This window comes from Patella vulgata, chromosome 9 (assembly GCF_932274485.2).
Source record: "Patella vulgata chromosome 9, xgPatVulg1.2, whole genome shotgun sequence".
NCBI lineage: Eukaryota > Metazoa > Mollusca > Gastropoda > Patellidae > Patella > Patella vulgata.
This window is the reverse complement of record NC_065887.2, coordinates 34,165,339-34,187,018: the sequence shown is the minus strand read 5'-3', so window position 1 is coordinate 34,187,018 and position 21,680 is coordinate 34,165,339. Positions and strand designations below refer to the sequence as shown.

Genomic DNA, 21,680 nt, shown 5'->3' with positions numbered 1-21,680 from the left:
CTACCGGCCTAGCATCCGACTCGTGTCCAGTGTTGCCATTTGCACTGGCGGAACTGGCAAAACATTTTTGAACGTTTTGAGATTGAGAATTCGATAGCGACGAAGACAAGACAATGGATGCATTTGTGATTTGAAAGAGACCATCGTCTTCTGATGACGTGACTACAACGTCTACCACACCGGCAGCAAGATCAGCACTAAGGAAGGGGTTGTCCACCTCATTACGCTATAGGAAGAAAAAATAGCTCAAAATTAGCTCGAGCTCTTGAGACTGCAAAATTTATCGCCATTTTCCTGGGACATGTCCCTTTAAACCCATAAAAGAGGCCCTGGTTTATTTGTTCCCCTACAAGGCGCCGGTTCAAATGTTTGCATTTGCCTTCACCCGATGTAGGGTTCCTTCGGGCGACTAAAATGTAGGTGCCTATTGTGTCTAACATAAGGTGCCTATCGTGCAGCCTATACTGTAATTCTATGAATAGAATAATAGAATACCTATAGTTTAAGACGTACGGGGAAATTTTTGACTGGGGGGGGGGGGGGGCGGTGGTGGTTGGTTTTTAGTATGTTACATAATAATAATAAATTCGCTGTTAAATTGGAAACATTCAAGAACGCAATATTTTTTTATACAACTTTTACAAAGTACAATTGTGTGGCCACATTTTCCCAGCATTTGGTGCCCAAAATGGGGGGGGGGGGGGGGCGGCCACCCCCCAGCCCCCCCCCCCCCCCCCAGTTCGTACGCCTATGCCTATAGTTCACTTGAATTTTGATACTACAGCCGTATTGCCCGGCCTAGAGTTCTCCGCATAAATCAAAAGACACTCTCTACTACCCTCAAGATGATATCGGCGGGAGGCGTCGAAAATTCAGCCATTTGCCTACACCTGATGTAGGCTGCCTACGGTTCGACTAAAATGTAGGTGCCTATTGTGCAGCCTATACTGTAATTCTATGAATAGAATAATAGAATACCTATAGTTCACTTGAATTTTGATACTACAGCCGTATTGCCCGGCCTAGAGTTCTCCGCATAAATCAAAAGAGACTCTCTGCTACTCTCAAGATGATATCGGCGGGAGGCGTCGAAAATTCGGCCATAAAACCCTGCCTGAGGCACTTCAATTTGAGGCCTAGGAATGCACTCAGATGCGAGGAGAGAGCACCAAATTTTCAAAATTCGGCGCTTCGCGGTGGCCGGCTTCACATCCTCAGCCCCTCCAAAAGATTCTATAGCCCCACCAAATTTTACGAGCTGGCTACGGGCCCGTCATGTTAGGATGATTACATTATAATGGCTGTTAGAAAATTAGAGATTTTTCACCTGTGGAACGCCTGGAAGATAAGCTAGTATCGAATAATGTTATTGCTTTAATTGAGCTACACCCACACCCCTACTGCTTACAGACTGGTCAATCTACTGGGTTTTATTAAATAAACAGTCACCGTTGAATATGGCATGCTTTAGATATAACACAGAGTTTACAGTCAACAAATAGACGCCCACCAGAAGCTGCATTTAAATGGTGGTTGTCAAAATTTGGGTGAAGGGTAGTATGTAATATTGTGAAGAAATAAAAATAAAGTTAAAAAGTAAGAAAAATAGTTTATTTAGGATATATAATAATAGATTAGTTGGTCATTTCTGAACATATTATGCATTTGAAAAAAAAACCCTCGATATTAAAAGAAATACGATGTGTAAGTCCAGAATCACCCTTCTTATATGTGAGATTGGCAAGCACTTCGTCAAGTACATGCGTAATGACATAATATCTATAATCGATTTGAACAAGCTACACATTTAGCCATACTGTTTAAAATGAAGGAAAAAGCAACAACGTAATACGTGTAAATTCTATCTGAACTAAACTACAGCGTTGTAAAGTAACACAACTTGCGTGTAACATTAACTATACCACAATCAATATTTTCTCATGGCTTCTTCCACACAAAACAGCTCATATGGTTGACTTTCCTCTAAAGATCCACCGACCCAGTCTAAGGCACATTTTCCATATACGCCTTTTCACCGGTTACATGGACTCGGTCCCATTACAAGCCGAAATTTTTGCCGGCGAAAACGCGTACATGGAAAATGGGCCGTACGTGATTGATTTAGGCTATGTTGGTTTAAACTTTCGTCCAAAGATTCTCTCCACTAAAAAGGTAATGGATGAAAGTCCACTATATATATATAATGTAAAATGAAACTAGAAAATAAACAGTTAATTAAAACGGGCCGCTACGACATGTTGTGTTTTTGAGTTGTCCATCTGCGATATGATCTTCATATGGTGGTACTCCATCTTTCATCATTTGATCACGAACCTGAAAAAAACGTTTAAATTTATATTAATTTTACTCTTCATTGATAAAACATTACATTGTACATCCATAGAACATTGGTTATACTCTCCGAACGCAATCTTATCTAAATTTGATGACCATATTCTTTCTTTAATTTTCTGATTCTTACATTGTAACCTACCTGCAGGTAGGTGTAACATTTATATTAGATAACTGTACTCCAAATAGTGATAGCCTCAGAATAAGTCCCATATACCCATTCCCATAATTCACCACAATACATAGTCATGCATACCAATGAAGTTGATTAGATAAAACTCTCACGTGATCTGAACGCCGACATCAAACAAATTTAATGTAGTAAATAAAAAAAATAAAAAAGAGACTAAATACTTATTCTGACTTTGATCAGATTGGTTCAAGCGACGTTGTAATGGCGCGTTCCGTTATCTTGACGATGTCGGCGAGATTGCTAATTTAAGCGGAAAAAAAGGTGTATCTGTTTAAACCGCAACATGTCGATGTCTTCTCCTTTTCATTCGTTCCTGTGGTAATATGTATCTATCATGAGAAATGCGACATCAATGCTGATTAACTTTATGAACGATAAACGCCATGCCATAAATTGACGGGTCAATACCACACCCTCTCTCACTTTAGTCATTTGATTTTACATTTTATATTCATTTAGTGAGTTCTTGAAACCGCCAGGACTTTTTTTCTCTTTTTCTTTCATGTATATCTCACCTCTTCTGCTTTCTTAAAAACTCGGAGAAGATTTTCACCAGCTAATTTTTTAAGTTCAACATCAGTCCAGCCTCGTCTAGCTAATTCAGCGAACAGTGCGGGATATGTGGATACATCTTCTAGACCAACAGGTACTCTGTTGAAATATAACAAAATATTGTATAGGATATTTATGAAGACTAATATTTGTATTTGCACTGTACTGAAGTAAAACACCAAACAATACCCCCGCTCGGTAAATTGAGTAAATGTTAACGGACTAGAATATAATATCACATTAAAGCGTTGGCCATGAAAATAAAAAACCTGCCCAAAGAAGATTTCTATGACTAATTTTACCTTTCCACGCCATCATAATCAGCACCAATTCCCACATGATCAACACCAGTTAAGTTTTTAATATAATCAATATGATCTGAAAAAAATGATTAATTATATTAAATTGTCATCATCGACAGTAATGACACAACAGTGAGGTGTACGATGGAAAAATACATAAATATTATGTCGACGACAATGGTGATTATTAGGGCGACGGGCCGATAAGTGGTGGAACAGTATACGTTTAGTGATTTGGGTTGATGCTTCCTATTCGATGCTTCATTCGTTTCTAAATTAATCTGAAACCGATATAGCGGTTTCTCGGCAAGGGTCAAAATAACCACAATGGTTCCAATTATTGTCGGGTCAATTACCAGAGCCACACATACTATATTACATTCCCACGTCGACATAGAACAATCAGATTCTCTCTAGGAGCCGTGATCATGTACACAGCGTATGTTATTAGGACTTAATTCAGTCGCCCATTATCTGTTAATTCCGCTCGGATCGAAACACACTATAAATTATCGAAAAACTTAATCGATGGGTATAACAGTTATAGGATTAAAAGACATATTAAGTTGTATCGAAGAATGTACTGGTATAATACTATAACGGATTCAAGTTTAGGAATACATCGTTCTATTTAGTTGTTGGGATCATTACCCACGTAAGGTTGAACTTAATATATGTGCTACTTGTAGTTTCTTGTATTAATATTATATAAACAAGGTTTTACAACAATATGCTGTTGCAGAGTTTCACTATATTAAAAGTACACAACGTGAAGAATGAATAATGAGTCCATCCATAGTGCAGTCAAAATATAAATTTTGTATTTAGTGTCATGCGCAGGACCAATAATGGTGCACTGGTACAGGTTTATCAAGTGTGGCAATAGTTCCTGAAACGATACTCTTCGTCGCCACTACTTAGGGAATATGTTCATTGTAAAACTTACCGGCAACTTGAGCTAATGTTGCTTCCGTTAAATTATTTGGAGCACAATTAACGTAATCTGAATAAAAGTTGACCATTACTACACCACCATTTTCTTTCTGGAATGAATATGAAGTAAGTGTCTTGTACGTAACTGTATCGATTACAAGGATACTATAATCGATTAATCATTTCTTGTCGTCAATCCTTGCAAACACTATTAGACTTAACCATCTACCTTGAAGCTCTGGTTTCTGATAAAACAACTATCGTGCCTTGCATGAGGCAAGATATGCTTACTAACATCTGATATGTGCACACTGAGCTAACGATTTTTGGTTTATATTGACCTCGTGTCGCTATATTTTATAGTATTTATGTATATTATAGTATTCGACGTTTTAGGCAAGTATTTGAGATGAAACGATTTTTTCGGTATCATCAACACTATGTAAGTAAGTTCATACTTTTCATGTACGTTTTGTTGAAAGTCATCCATGCGGAATGGTGTTTAGGTCTCACTGACACTCCACTGACGTCTTATGTATTTACTTGATGTATGTTAGTATCTATACATAACTAAGAAATACATAAATAACATACTTTTCATGTATGATTTATTGAATGTCACCAATGCAGGGTGATGTTTAGGTCTCATAAATAGCACACCAAGGTCTTATATATTTACTTCATTATGTTCGTATCTATACACAAATAAGAAATAAATGAATAACTTACTGTTTTTAAGAGTACGTTGTCTCTGACATTGCGGTTATGATTACATATCGCCCAGGCTGAAGAATGACTGAATATAACAGGAGCTGTCGATACTTCTAGAGAATCTAACATTGTCTTCTCAGATACATGGGATAAATCTACTAACATTCCTAATCTATTCATCTCCTTTATAACTAACTAAAATACAAAAATAGTACTTAAAATCATTAACAAACTGAAAAAAAACCAAAAAAAAACCCCACTCAGCTGCTTAACTCGTTTTGTCATAGGACTGCGGCTTTTTGTTCAGACACACCTTCATTTATGTACCCCTGCATTCATCATTAGCACACCAAACAATATCCAGGAACAGATGGCATCTACTTTTGTTTTATTGATTGAGAGCAAGAATTCGTATATCTATATCACCTCTGACATGATGGTCAACACGTTCATGACTGAGAACAATCTTATCATGACTAGAGAACAATCTTATCTTGACTTGAGAACAATCTAATCTTATTGGGTTATAACGTTTAGATACTGATGAATCAATATGAATTTTGATCGTTATATAGGTTATTATTACCTTGCCAAAATCTGTAAGACCATTAAGTGGTGTAATTGTATTATCAGCATTATCCATCTTCCAGTTATCAGCCCTGGAATGAGTATTCAATGAATTTATTCCTTTCTTTATTCAAAAATCAACTAATCTCTCGTCTTTGGACCCCGCCCTCTCTCCATCGACTGCACCAAGGCCCCTTTTAAATGCAGACCTCCTTGATATCGATGTCATTTAATATTATTTCTTTATTTGTTTATTTTGACAATAAGTTTTCGTTGAAAATTTTACCTCTTTAAAACACAGATTATCCAACATATTCTATAATGTTTCTTAAAAAGAAATTAAAGAGAGCCATTTACGTTATTTAAATCATCAATATGATCCATGACTGCCCATCAAACATCTTTTTTATCGGACATCGGCGTCCACAGTCATAGACTCTAACACAACTGCCTCCCGTTCGACGTCAACGAATAATAGGGCCTACTCTACGCATAAACCACATACAAATTTTTTTATTATGTCTAACAATTGGTTGAGACAAAAATGTGATTGAAATATGCATAATGGTGGTTTACTGGAGGATTGAGACAGCACTTCCTTAAGGAAATTACTCCCCGGTAGCTCATCTATTGATAGTACCCTCCCCCTCCCCTTCTGCATGGCGATTTTTGTTGTTCACTTTTTGGTATAGAATCGAAGAAGCGTTGTCTATTTGCATTCCCCGCCACGCTTTAGTGAATATTATATGATTTTCAGGAGGGAGGGGACGGGGATACGAAGACAAATGAGTGAAATCACGTACGAAAATGACGTCACAGCCTAGAGTTACCTTGTACCGGGAGTAAAAACGTTATCAGACAATTGTGTCATATTGTGTTCATTGCTTGCACTATATACACGAAAAAGTTACCACCAACGCAACCGACTAATATTCATTGTAATCGAAGACGGTGAGACTATTAGGCTGGAGCGATTGAGTCTTCAGAAAAATCAACACATACCATGGTGTATTGCAACTGTGAGTAATTGTCATGTATCTGACCCCAAGGTCATAAAACATGCGCAGATTACCAAGACTGCTATCTATAGAATGTCCACCTTCTAATCCAACCAAACTAGCGAATCTTTTAAATTTGAATTCATTCATTATTCCTGTTTGATAAATGAAAAAGTTAATTTATTTTCAAAGACATAAATCGATCATTTTTTTGTTTAAGGTTTTCAACGATGACAAGTTTGGTACTATGGCGTTATTTCAACAAGAGACAATACCATCCTGTTAACTTACTATTTTTATTAGTCTCTTGTTTAACCTTGTAGACCAATGAAAACAATCACTCATTCTGTATATAGTTTTGCAATGGTTAATGGTCTAATGATGCTATCAATGACAATAGATAAATTTTACTATGATGGAACTATTTCCCTGACAACAGCGTTTCAGCCTACTCTTTATCGAATTCAAACTGCCAAGGCTTCTTTCAGGTGCACGCTAGCCTAGCGTGTATACGGGACTCCACAACACCACTTTGAGAGAGTGTTCACAAACGGCCAATGTTAGACTATGCCCGTTTTAAATTCTCTCGGCTTAAGGAAGTAACATTTGTATATAAAATAATGGATAGTTTTACGAAACAGAAATATGCTACTTCAATAAAACGACGTTACGACATCAGCAACGCTATGGTATCGTAAGTTTCCTTTATAGTGTCTTCGCCTTAATGCTCTCCTAATGCTCCGTTATTAAACGATTGATATTTTACATGGCCACTATCAGCCACCATGTGTGTTCATGAATCTTTTACCCGTGCTTTGAGTATCGGAAGCAATAACTTACCATCCGCAGTTGTCACGAATCTGAAGACGTCTGGGTAACGTGCTACAAATTTCTTTATTGTATCCATTTGATCAAGAGACTGGCGAACAGCGTCTATATACTGGGAATCACATGGTACATACAAGGCCCAAAACTGAAACCATAACGTATAATCAGAATATAAATTCTGGCAATTTTATATTCCTACGTGCCAATATGGTCGTATAGGTTCCGCTAGCCCACAATTGTTTGTTGAAACACTACAGGCCGGAGATTTCCATGTTTTTGAAAATTGCAATTAAAGATGTAAGATTTAGAGAAAGAGCTGGCCATATTTTCTATGATAGTTCAATAATGAAAAATGAATATATTAAAAATTAATTTCAAATTAATCTATTCTGAGCGGAGTTACCAGTTTTTGATGTTTTGACAAGATGTAGCATGTATTGTTTATGATCGCAGCAACAGTACTTAACAATCGAGACTAAGTCTTGATTCACCAGTTTAAATTAATTATTAAATGGCGATCGTGTTTCAATCCATTTAAATCTCGGTCATCCGATGATATAGAGAGTTGATTTGTAGACTTAGCATGTGAATTTGTCTAAATAATAGTTTATATAACATTTGAAGCTACAATACAGACCTGTAATAGGTAGATTTTACACTTACATAATGCACCTTTAAATAAGACGCCCTTCAAACGGATTCCTAAAGCAACGTCACAAACGGACTAACTCATTTTTTTATCGGCAAATATTTTTTTAAAAATATGTCTTCACTACAATAAAAACGTTTCTCGAGATTAACACTGTTTATGATAATACAGTATACTCATTAATTTATTTGTCAATTCTCTATCATACTCCTCGCAGTGTTTCGTTTGATTAGAGCTAACCCCACTACTCACTGCTGTCAAGAAAGCAAATTCTTGTTCCAAATTATGACTGGTCAATATTCCGATTAACAACCAATAGCTAACTGCGTAACAATATCATTACGCTTTTTAAAAACAGAGCTCCAAATTGGACCAAATAATTATGTTTACATAACGTTACGCCATGACTCACGATTTTATTATGCCCAATTAACCAGTGCATAGCAGAATATTGCAGAAAAACTAATTGTGTGACAAACGAGGCTATCATCACGGATATAATTTTTAATACCTTAAACCACAGTCCAAAGTTTAAGGGAAGACCCCAGATTAAACGAAGGGCTGTCATGTTGCTGTGCTTGGGGATAGATTTGATTGAACGGGAAGAATAGACACACTCCCTCAAAAGCGCAAGTATCAGAAGCTAATCCAGCAATGGCCAGAGAGGGATTTCTCGGGTCATTGCTTCAGGAATATGATTCTCTATAAACCTACAGTGGTATTATTATATTCTACACTTAGTCTACACTTGTCGGAACAGTGGGGTTTTTTTTCGGGTTTAAGAGATTTTAAGTACGATTCACAAACGTACAATCTAGTTTGCTTGACCTGTTGGGACATATAAATATGCAGTTAACTTACTACTGATTTGTCAATATATTATATCATATAAAATGTTATAAAATCTGAAATGGCACAATCAACATAAAAACGTAAAATTATATTTGCATATCTCGAGCTTTAAAGAGCTAGAATGAATTTATTTGGCTAGGCCGCTCGGGGTTCTTTCTTTTTTTATATCTCTTTGTCGGGAATAAGAGATAGAGACAAATGGGGTTTAATTTTATTTCAATAATTCGCTTGCACGTGTGGGGGTGGTGGTCTTTAGCAGGGGGGGGGGAACCTGGAGAAAACTCACGAGGCTGGACAGGAGACCCTATTCCTTGTCAGGTACAACCAGAGAATCGAAACCACGCCATTTGACACAGTGACTGACCTTATGATACAAAGCACAGGCGTTAACCATTCGGCCATCCAATCCCCCGTCGGAAATAAGAATGTTACAAACTGTTTAAATGTAACATGTAACAAATTGCACTTTCAGTTCACTTGGTCGAATTTATTCTGGGAAATTGTTAAGGACCATGTCCAATTTTATTTATTTGCATATTTGCATCGCTTCGCCCGGCAACAACCTCGTTTGCACACCCCCCTCCCCACACAGACACTTGGGTCCGCCCCTACATGTACACACACATTATGAAATTACCTGTGCCCTTAATTGTCCTTGTTTTATTCTAGGTATATCAGTATGTGTTATATTCCATACTCCTATCAACGACTCGGCTAGATTAACTTGATAAATCTGATTTTGTGCCTGCTTACGGTACTGCCATGCCAGATCATTATGTCTGAAAAGAAAAACTGAAACAATGAAGATTTTATGCCTATTCAATGTTTATATTTTGCTTTCGAGAGAAACAACTACTTGGTCTTCAACCAATATGATGACTACTTAAATTCCAGTGTATATATGCGCTCTAATCGAAGTCTGGGAGAAAACATTGAACTAAGACCGTTATTTCTTCAGAGAGAGCCCACTTCTCGATTTAGAGTCATATCAACCCAACGTTTTGAAAAATATGAGATGGCAATTTGACATTCTTATTCCCCAAAATCAATATTTGCGTAACTGCTTTACAACGGTGCTTTATTTCTACACTCCATACTAGAATTTGTCTCTTTTATAGTGACTATTATTTTTCAATAAAAAGTTTATAAAAGGGATCAATGATGTTTATCCAGGCATCCACATGTCTTACACTATAAAACCAATGTTAATTTATATTTTTTGTTGAGTATATTCAACCTTGTAAAATCTTCAACACCAGTCTAATAAATATCAGTGGTTGTTTTTGTTATTTATACATTATTTATGATATTATGGACAGGTAGATTTTAATTACGATTATTTACATATGAAGCAGACATAAAAGGTAAAACTCTTTATTTTCTGGATGTCTGTGACCCTAGTAACTATATTTCACAAAATTCTAATCAGGATCGACCCCCTTGAATAAGCTACCCACACAGTTGCATCCGGAAGAGACCTGAATTCAAACCGAATAGATGGTGACATGTTTTCTTTAGCAGTGTTAACATAATTGCGCCAAGTTCGAACGAAGCTAAAATTTTTACAACAGTTCAAATAAATTTTAAAATTCATTAGAATTTAAGGGCAAAGATCGAAGGAATCGTCTAAGATACATAAAGGCGGTAGTCGGAGCCCGATAAAAGCCATTGTAATCTTTGAATGACTATAAATGGTAGAGTCGAAAAATACTAAAAAGTTTTTAAACAAAGGTTCTTTTTTAATCGTGTATGATCTTAAACTATATTACTTAAACCATTGACCATATAGACGGTCCGTGCTTAAACATACATTATGCAAGAGCTAAATCAGTCTATTGCAGGTCTTTCTTTAGGCCTGAAATATAAACTATTAACTAACTTATCCAAACCATAATCAACTCTCGATGTCATCTTATGTGTCGGATTTTCACTGGATTTGAATCTGGTCCTCTGCTCAACGCTCTTTGATGATTAAATCCTAATATGGATTATCGAGATTATGTTATCGTACCGACTTTAGTAATGTATAATCAACGAGGCTAGGCTTAAAATTCAAAGCTAATATCTCGGTTCATAGTGGATCAATTTGACTGCACTTTTCAACATCTTCTATTTACGTAATCTTTTTTTTAACTATTATAGCGAGAACAGTCAACTATTTATCTAATCTCCCATAATGTATCTTTAACCTTTATTTTGGCCTGAATAAAATATGCCTATTATTTCTGTATGTAAAGTAACATCCAGTATAGTTATATTTAAAAGATTTCTTCTTTTTTCCCCCTTAGAAACATGTTAATCGGGTCTAGGTACACATTGGTACATATTGTTTGAGGTATACAAAGGTGAGGTCGTGCAAATATGTTTTGGTAAGTATGTTACGGGACTATCTATTACAACGCCTAGTCCTGATCCTGTATTCCATGTAAATATAATGTTTATTATTTGTTCTCTAGCATTTAGATTTATGCATATCGGTAATATATTTAACAGTTTTATACAAAAAGGTGCATATTTGTGTAATAAATTCTGCCATTTAAACAGTATGGACAGGTTGCTTTTGGGGTTTTTTTTAAAGCCACACTTAACACACACGTATTTCCGTTAAATAAACTGTTTCCAATCGACCCAAGTAAGTAGACCTAACAATAATAATTAAGTAAACCAAAATACAAACAAGTAAGAAATAAAACACCAAATCAAATACTAGCTCTATAGCAGAGTGTTCAATGATAACTTAGTCGTGGAAGTTATGCACTATAAAAATATACAATAATAGTTGAATCCGGGGTTCCCCAGTATGTAAGCCTATAACTACCATTCGTAATTTCTACTTTTCGCCCCTTCAGAACGCGAAAGTCGAAAAGTCAAAAAGTAGAAAAATGTTGCGGCAAAATGTGAGGCGACAGCCCGCTATACAAGCCGAAATCGACTCGATATGATAGCATGTAGGTAAAACCATAAGTCTTTATAATGTGATATAAAGCCCACAAATGAATACATATCACAACAATAATCTGAATAACAATAATAACATAATGTGAACAATGTCTTGTTTTTGTTGTTGTCCATAGAAATTGTTTACTTTTCTTAAAGTGAATACATGTATATATTAAGCTAATTTCGGCTCAGATAGGTTATTATTCTTCCCGCTTCTAGTAATCCGAATCTTTACAACTACAATTATTATCGCATATTAGTATCTCCATTTTCACTAATATGACGTATAAATGGCGCACATATTTTACACAATGCAGCTCTTTTTATTTCGGAATTTAATTGGCGTAGTACGTTGAGTCTATTGCAGGCTTTTTTAAAATGAATTTTAGAAATAATATGTTTCGACCACATTTCGTTTGACCAAAAAGTTAGATCAAAATGACAGTGAGAAGTAACTTTGCTAACATGGAGGCTTTAATGTTTGACTCGAAAATAGGGGAAAAAAACACACCGCGATAAAAGTGCGCGATAAAAGTGCGCGATAGTAGCGACCCTCGTATGTATACAAAACACACAAAAGCTGATATTTGTTGAGGTCAATTCTATAGAAGTAAGCTAAGAAATTATCAAAACAAGATAAGCTGAGACCATGTTTGAATTTGTTTCGGCTAACACACTAGTGTTGTCTGGAGACTCAACCGTGTAATTTTATCCACAGGTGAATAAGGGCGAAAGTTATTTTTAGTCTTTCTCACGCTTTCCCTTTTCACCCTTTTGCATGGCAATCTTTGTTGACTTATTGGTGTAGAATCGAAGAAAGGGGTTTGAATATACATGTTCTGCCAGGTTTTAGTGAATATTCATGATTTTGAGGCGGAAGGATAGGAGAGTTAAGAGGTTGATTAGGTTGAAATGTATGGCGAAAAATTGACTGTTATGTGGTATCCACTTCAGTTTGTGTATCTCAAGTTTTCCATGATGAACCTCATACGTAATTTTGAACAAGAGGTTGTCCCATGTGGCAGAAAGCGTTCTACCCAACGAAAATTTTGGGAAAAATTAGACCAGGTCTAAGAAACGAGAATTAACATTAAAGTCACTGGGAAAAGCATTGGTGATCCGTGGCCATATACAAGCTAAGGATTCAAATGATTATACAATAAACAATGTTAAATTGCATACATGAAACATATTACATCAGATTGATCAACAGTATATTCCGTTGGTCGCTACTTTCACCAGATGTAAACAAAACACGTGCTATCAAGGCCGTGTGATGTGAGGTCATACGTAGACCTATAATGCAGTCATCTTCTACAGATATAAAAGACGGTTTTCACATTAGGGCTGTAAAACAGATTTGAAACATAATATGTTTAAATATAGAACACTTCAAAAGCGTCTGTTGACTATAATTACATAAATTATGTTGTTAAGTTAAAGATACATTATGTAAGATTTAGATAAAGAACTAGCCATTCTTGTTATAATAGTCCGAAAGTAGATGATGTAAAATGAATAATTTGAAAATTTCATTCAAATTACTCTATTGCAAGCGAAGATATTAGCCTTTGACAAAGCCTTTGAAGGTTTGACAGACGTGTGCAATAATTTCAACCACCGTACTGGTTGATCGAAGCTAAGTCTCGGTCCTCCAAATTTGATTAAATCAAAGTATCGCTGAACCATTCTAATCTATTTAATATCGGAGAAATCTGATGCCATCGAGAGTTGATTAAGGCCTGGGTCAGTTAATTAATGTCTAATTAATACTTTAGAAAACATTTCAGGCCTAAAGAAAGACCTGCAATAGGCAGATTTAGCTCTTGCATAATGTATGTTTAAGTAGGATATTAACTCAAACAGTTGAACACTTAACGATTTCGGACATTGTTCAATTGTTAGTTTAATTTTAACCAAAACTGAACAATTATAAAATTGTCCTATAAAAATACACCATACAGTTAGCCAGTTTGTGTACATTAATTTATTGACAATAAGGAGCCTCGGGCTTTTCCAGTCCCAGTTTATTACATTTATTACAACACAATTCAATAATCTTAATCCATATATAATGACTTATAATGTTGGAATTAACTACAACTAAATTAAAGTTCGATAAAAATAAAAACGAAAATGATTACAAATCAACGGTTGGGAAAGTACAGCAACCATTTGTGGTAACAAGGAAACTTGATCTGTGGGAATATATACTCTTCAAAAAAAGTAGGGTATATTGAAATGCAAATACCTATATTATGCAGGTTGTGATATGATAAATAGTCATGGACACTTGACATGCTTTGAGAGTATGTTCACAGATGAAGAACTTATCGCCCCAACAGAACCACTGAGCTGCACATGCGACACGCAATAGCGCCATACACGTGGGAGGGGTTCATTGTCAAATTTGATACATCAAGGAAGAGTTGATGAAAACTGTCGCTTGCTGGTTTATCCTCTCCATGTTTGATTTCCTATCGGTTATTGCATAAGATTTACTGTTTAGCGTATCTTTGCTTTAGTGTGTTACGTTTAATTCGATCGGGAGACGTGTTCGTCGACGTCAACGTCAACCGACAACACTGCAAGAATTGACCGTGGCACTGCAAGAGGAGTGGGTCAGATTGCCCCAAATCGTGATTGGACGGTTGATTAGGAGCATGTCACGGCGAATTGCTGAGTGTCTGAGGATTGGTGGAGCAATTACTCATTATTAAGACAAAAATCAAAAACGTCCATTTCCACTTTTGACGGTGTATCTCATTGCGGGTGAAATGGGGTCGTTAGATAAGCCGCCCATATGAACTTTTTATGTTCATGTGTAGGCAATTGGCCTGTTATTAACATGCACTGGTTACTTCTAATAAAAACAGCAGTGCATTTCTGCAGTTTTGTATTGTTTTTGAATATCCCCTACTTTTTTTGAAGAGTATATTTTGTATGTTTTAGTGACGTGAAAACTCGTTCACGATGTATAATTTATTAACACGCCTTAAAAGGAATCCATCTTGTAACCTTTTAATTTATTCGAAAAACCTGTATTTTAAGGAATGTCTAGAATTCTATATGGATTCAATACCCGAAATACTGAATCTAGGCTCTGGTTACTCCGTGAGCGAAACCCACCCGCCCCGAAATAAATACACTTACCCATCAATGAGTGGAACGTCGTCAAGGACTCTTTTAGCACGTGCAAGGTTTTCCTCGTCAGTGCTTCGTTTAGAAAGTGGGATTCCAACAGCTAATCCAATGACTATAGCTAATACAACGAAACCAATAACTCCTCCAATCAGTAAACGGTTTTTGTTGCAGCCGCCGCCGCCACCAAACGTCAGGGGTTCCTTTCCACTCATCTTGGAATGTTAGCTGAAAATAAACAGAAGGAAAACTGTAATAGGTCGCGTCAGATCTACGTTGCAAGGCGATGGCGTAGTATGTTGACCAAAACACATACCAAGTGCCCATTTTCATCCACTTAACAAAATAAGAAACCGAAATAAAATATTTACTAAAGTTAAGTTAGAAATGAAAAATGGGTTTACAGTGTTAGCTTTCTACAGTAATTAAGACTCCTCGTAGTGTTAGGATCATTGGTTAAATACCCATTTACACCAGACATATGGGTCTGAACTCGACATGTCGATACTCTCTAACTGAAGAATAACTGGTTGTATCTTTTACGCCTTGATCAAATTTTTCTTTTAACTGAATGTTCGCGATCTACACCTTGTGACAGCTTCTTTCTTTTCTTCTTGAATTAAATACTTAATTTGAAGACTTTTGGGAAAGTTGTATTTTTAAACGTAAATACACCCCCGAATTGCAGTTGAAAATGTGGAAAGGATCAACAGAATTATTAAACTAAAACAAGAAAATCTTTAAAAAAAGACATATATCTCAAATAGCATTGCGTAATTTAAATATGCTCTCTACTTTATTATAGATTTTGTAGATTCTCTAACTAAATCCGTTTTCACTATAGCCCTGACGCAAAACATATCACACATCAAACCTCATCTTTTACTGCAGTCAACGTCAATAAATTACTATGAAAATATTAAAATCTTTTCCTCAATTTCTTCAATTTTTGTAAATACCATAGTGTGTTAGGGCCTTAAAAAATACAAACACGTCGCCTTGTACTTTAAAATTTTTCCATGTATACGTTCGTTTGTTTGTTACATGTATAGACTGTACTAATGTCATTTATGCAACTGTATGCAGCTCCCCGTGGGCGCTTATATGCAATAATATTTGTATCTTATCTTAACCAGTAGACCGTAAATACGCGCGTTTCAGTCACAGCGCCCTACCCCTAATCAGTTAGTTCCTATTAGCAGCAATATCATGTAAGCACCGATGTAAACGCTGTGTTTGAAACGTCGATCTACCCTGTAGAATTTACCCCATGTATTTAAAATATATATTAGTACGGCTTACCTCAAAATGTCGGTATTTCTCTGCAGTAACACAGCTTCTAGTATGAACACAATCCACTTAACTCTCAGAATCAACTGTCGACGCACTGTACGTAGGGAGCTAAATATGATCTTGCGTTGAAAGTACTTTTTAAAGTGGCATGACACGGTTAAAAACAGTGTGTTAATTTCAACATATAGAAATGTTTAAGTGCTTATTTATTATAGATATTTTTAGATAATATTATTTAATGTATTAATTAGCCAGTAGCTGATAAGATGTGGAAACACGGTGGTTACGAACACTATCATTTCAAGTTATCTACCACTAAGTTATCTACCGCTGAGTGCAAATCTTTCTTGGCATCAGACCTTAAATTATCTACACTTCGTGCGCTGTTGTGTTGATTCAATCGAGAGACGAGAATCCTATATAAAATGGTATATATATAATATAACCTTGATATATGATACACTTCGACACATCTGGTTAGTAGACACTAACATGTGAGACAGTTGTCCTTAAGACATCTCAGTGGTTACTAGGGCTTATATAAATATACTCAGACGTATATCTTTGAATTGTATATAAACAAAATTTCTAAATATCGCAATTAGCTTAAATTATTATGAACACTAAAGTTTTTGTGAAAACCTCACCGTGTCCCTTTAACTATTTTACTGTAGCTGTAATGTTGATAATATATATATGTGCAAACACGTTCATTGTAATATCACAGCCAAGTTCGCTTCAGCTTCTCTCTTTTACCTACTAAAAACAGTATAATACTAATGTTAATATTTGCTATGTATACAGATGACCTGAAATGTGTGCGTTTCATCCAGACGGAAATAGACCACAAGTCAAAGTGGAATATATTAATTTAAAGTGACACTAAAATTGTGTTCTTCATTTTGTGAAAAAAAAAACCTACTGATTAAGTCAAAATAGGTTATTACAGGCCCGGCGGAGTGGGGAAGGCGCTTGTGGGCAGGGGAGGGGGGGCTTTACCCAATAGTTTGGCCGCAAGTACTCCTATCTCCAGGTTATTGCACGCAAGTAATTATGCGGTTAGATACGAGGCCTGAATTTAACATCGATCTATATAGTACGTAGACTTTCAGAAGAAAACCCTGCTATGCTCTATACTTATCTTTTGGTTGAGAGACCCCTAGTTGGGAGGGTCGCGATTAGTTAACTGAACAGTCGATCTTTATTTCAACCCAATCTCACTCCCATTGTATCTATCACAGATTAGGTAATTAAAAAACGAAGAGGTATAGTTTTTTTCACTCTCTTTCCTTGTGTCCTTTATCCATCAAATAATTCACTGCTATGGGGAAGAGGTAACATCAATAGGGCTCATCCTCTCATTCAAGTTTCCTTAGAATGTGACAACAATTGTATCCCCTCTGGAGGGCCTACAAAATTCATACATATTTCACATTGATTTTGTGTAAAAAGCAAGGGTTATAGCTCTACAATGTAAGGTCTGATTCGTACCAAAGTCGAGCACATCCAAGAACTTTTGATCCTTAACACATAGATAGTCCAAAGGAGCTAAATCGCTAATATTTGGGACCTAGAAATTGACACAAATGCGTCACAACGGATATAATAATGTGTAATATGAATGTATAAAAACTGATTTACATTCAATCGTTTCCGTTTTTACTCTAATTTCAAATCAGTTATGTTCAGCGAAATACGCCAGAAGTCTCAATCGAATAACAATCTCTAGCGCCTGGTTATTACAGTCTACACCGACAGTATTTATTGCGCATGCTCTCCAGATAAGTATATGACGTCGCCGTTTGGCATGACTTGTTGTATATGTCTTGCCTCTTTCTTCAAGTCCCTTGTTACAAATGGCGCTGAAACGCATAATGGTACACGATTCGTGTACCAATGGTAAAATGTTTATTTTGTCTTGAATATTTGATATCAGAAGCCCAACATCAATGTTGATTTAAATTGACAAATAATTCGTGTTTTCAATGTCTAAGACTTTGGATGATATTGAGTTACTCATGAATCGGACAAAAGTTGTCGCCTCTGGAAGGTCCACAAACTTCATTCTAATTTCACATTTTGCGTAAAAGGCAGGGGACCAATGCGCACCAAAATTGAACTCATCCATGAACTAGTCATACTCGGTTTAAGTTTCATCTAGATCAGATAAAAATTGGGACCTCTAGATGGTCCACAACCTGGTCATGACATGCTTTTATACTATTTGGGTGAAGGGGGCGGCCATTTGACTGACAGTGTCGTTTGGATTTTCACGAAATTCGGGCTCGACCATAATTATTATGCAACGGTGATGTATTTGAACGGGTTTGAAAATAGGATAAAAAATGGTGACATCTGGACTACTGTTTGGACTACCAGTGCTTTGTAAATATTATATTTGAACTACCGTTTGGAATACCAGTGCTTTGTAAATATTATATTTGAACTACTGTTTGGACTACCAGTGCTTTGTAAATATTATATTTGGACGACTGTTTGGACGACTTTCAGTGCTTTGTAAATGTTATATTTGGACTACTGTTTGGACGACTTTCAGTGCTTTGTAAATATTATATTTGAACTACTGTTTGGACTACCAGTGCTTTGTAAATGTTATATTTGGACGACTGTTTGGACGACTGTCAGTGCTTTGTAAATATTATATTTGAACTACTGTTTGGACGACTTTCAGTTTCGGTCCGCATGCCGTTGATAATAATAAAGTAAGGCAGTAAGCCTATTTATTATTTTTAGCGGTTTATTATTTCGTGCACATCCTTTCTATCTAATAATTATGTCAATAAACATATTTTACAGGACCCAGACGGGGGTACAGGTTGTATGGCACATCTGAATTCGCGTGTGAACAAATTGATGTATAGTATGTTAATACAATATGGAAGAGTATCGCTGCCAATATTAAATGCTCTGCGACAATGTCGTTTTCATTGATAATATGTAAAAAGTACAATGCACAAAGTCCTAATACCGATAATGATATAGTCAAAATACCTCAAAGGCAAGAGTTAAATGTAAAACGTCAAATATTAAGTGTCAAATGACAAATGTTTTGTAAGAAAATGCTTTTATTGACGTGTATACATTGTACATCTCTCACATTACATTTTACATCTGTGCTCTGCCACATCTCATTTGTCCTTCACGCTTTCTACATATCATCTTTCGCACAGCAACAACTTTCAAATGCAAATGTAGGATACCACGTGACTTACTAACATATACATTATAGGAAACCACATTCAGTGTTTGCGAATGTAATTAATTTAAAGTTGAGTAATTGATCTTGATAAGAATTGTGTGTTTGAATAATTATACAACCTTTTGTTATTGTGCATGATAAGGCTTTTCGAGGAGGTGTGATAAGGCATGTATACTTACTTAAGTATGACTCAACATAGGAACGTAATATTTATATACCGTAACAAAACTTACAACGGTTTACATCAACAAATGGTTAATAAGCGACTTTCTCATCAAGAAATCGAATTTTTTGTTTCTTCTTATAGCTTTTTCTGCTCATTTTGTCAGAATTGTATCCTTCAGTTCATTTTCCGTCAATGGTTTCGCGCGTCCTTTATAAACCTTTTCCTGGGGCTGCAGTGGCCACTGATCCTTTTTAAGAAATTCTAGGGTAGACTGTTTTTAGGTTATAGTTACATTCATTTGTGTGGAATAGTACTACCTAAGTTCTGGTCACTTGTATTAGGTTGGGGTCTGTGTGTGGGGGGGGGGGGGCACATGCTCAAGGTCCAGGCCCCCACCATGGTTAATCCGGCGCTGCTACGAACACGCATTCGTGTACACAGGCAACAAAGTATACAAATAAATCCCATTTTGAAAGTTTCTAAATATCAATAAGTAAAAAAATACGCCTAGTTAAAAATAAAATCAACCACTTTACTTTATTGTCATATACATCAAATCATAAGCTAGCTGTCTGTCTTGTCTTAACCAAAGGTTATAAAGTATAATATAAATACATAATATGACATTAATTTACATTGTTGATACCAGTACAATACAGGAGTAATGAAATGAAATGAATGTCCTTATATTAATTATGTAATCTGGCTAAAAACCTAACCTTTCGTTAACCTCTATCAGTCTTATTACCTACTAATCGATAATAACAATAGGTGGTTTAAAACCCACTTATGTCGTATCGAAGTAAAAAGTGTAAATATTATTTAAATTTATTTGTATATATATTTATATATTCTTTCAATACTTAACTTTACAAACCCTACAATGTTGTATTGTAACACATTTTGCTTGTAAAACAAATTGTGTTTTCTTAAAAAAAAAATCGGAGAAGATTTTCACCGGCTAATTTTTTTAAGTTCGTCATCAGTCCAACCTCATCTAGTTAACTTAGTGTACAAATGTCGAAATGTGATAACAAATGAAGAAATAGCAATTAAGGACAATAAATTAAGAACTAAGAATTAAGAACACCAAATAAAGAGCTGGGTTCCTCCAGCTAAGGTTGCAAAAATATTCTTGGCATTCGGAAGTGCATACTCTTGCTCCTCTAAACACGTATTCACAAATCGTTTTTTGAAACGCATCTATCTTAAGTTAGGATGAAATTTTAGTTTAAGACGATTTTTAAGGACATTTAAGTTTTTGTGAAACAGGGCCCGGGTATCAGACTTAGGAACCGTAAAAATATAGATGTTTCCTATTTTGAGTATGCCACTTTTTAAATCACAACATTAATTCCAAGGCGATTTAATTCATTGTCTACAAGACCGGTTAGAACACAAGGAATTGTTCTATATTTAAACTACTGGATACTTTTTAATATACAACTGTAACTCTGTATCCTTCCTAACTGCATCTACACGAAAAACATTAGACAAATCTAATTTAACGTTCTATAAGAACACTTGTTTGGGTGGTGGCGGTGTCCACAACAAAAGTATCTCGAAATATTATGGCCTATTACCAGAGGTCGCAGTTTTTGTCCGATTCAGATGAAATTGAACATGAATGTTAAGGATCAAACGAACTTCATTTTGATGTGCATCAGACCCTCTTTTCTAGAGTTGTGGGATCTGCTTTTACCCAAAATGTAAATATGTACAAAGTTAGTGGACTCTCCATGTTTGTCCGATACAGATGAAAATGGAGGATGATTCCTATTGATTTCCCTGTTTTCCATCCATCTTTTGCAAAACGGTGGGCGTATGGCAACTGCTTGATGAATAGTCAAATACATTTCAGTGGGATCTTGGTTGGCCGAATGTTCTAACGTGGTTTAATTCCTCACTTAACATACGTTCCTTCGAGATCAATTAACTAGGCCATCTAGTGCAACATTAAAACTAAAAGTATAATATTTAATC

General features: G+C 35.8%; 1 protein-coding gene across 2 annotated transcripts; it reads right to left on the bottom strand.

Annotated features, from left to right (window-relative positions):
• Nucleotides 1-1,589: 1,589 nt before the first annotated feature.
• On the bottom strand, nucleotides 1,590-16,479 carry LOC130014328 (dipeptidase 1-like). Of its 2 annotated transcripts, none has more exons than XM_056103374.1 (11): nucleotides 16,321-16,479; nucleotides 15,031-15,246; nucleotides 9,575-9,716; nucleotides 7,449-7,581; nucleotides 6,613-6,763; nucleotides 5,630-5,702; nucleotides 5,062-5,238; nucleotides 4,346-4,442; nucleotides 3,400-3,475; nucleotides 3,061-3,196; nucleotides 1,590-2,334 (listed from the first exon to the last, which is right to left on the bottom strand). In XM_056103374.1, exons 2-11 carry the CDS (start codon nucleotides 15,231-15,233, stop codon nucleotides 2,236-2,238), a joined length of 1,287 nt encoding a protein of 428 aa, XP_055959349.1. In that variant the 5' UTR covers nucleotides 15,234-15,246; nucleotides 16,321-16,479; the 3' UTR covers nucleotides 1,590-2,235. The 2 variants fall into 2 exon arrangements, with proteins under 2 accessions (XP_055959349.1, XP_055959350.1); XM_056103375.1 differs by lacking the exon at nucleotides 16,321-16,479 and adding an exon at nucleotides 15,893-16,042.
• Nucleotides 16,480-21,680: the final 5,201 nt, after the last annotated feature.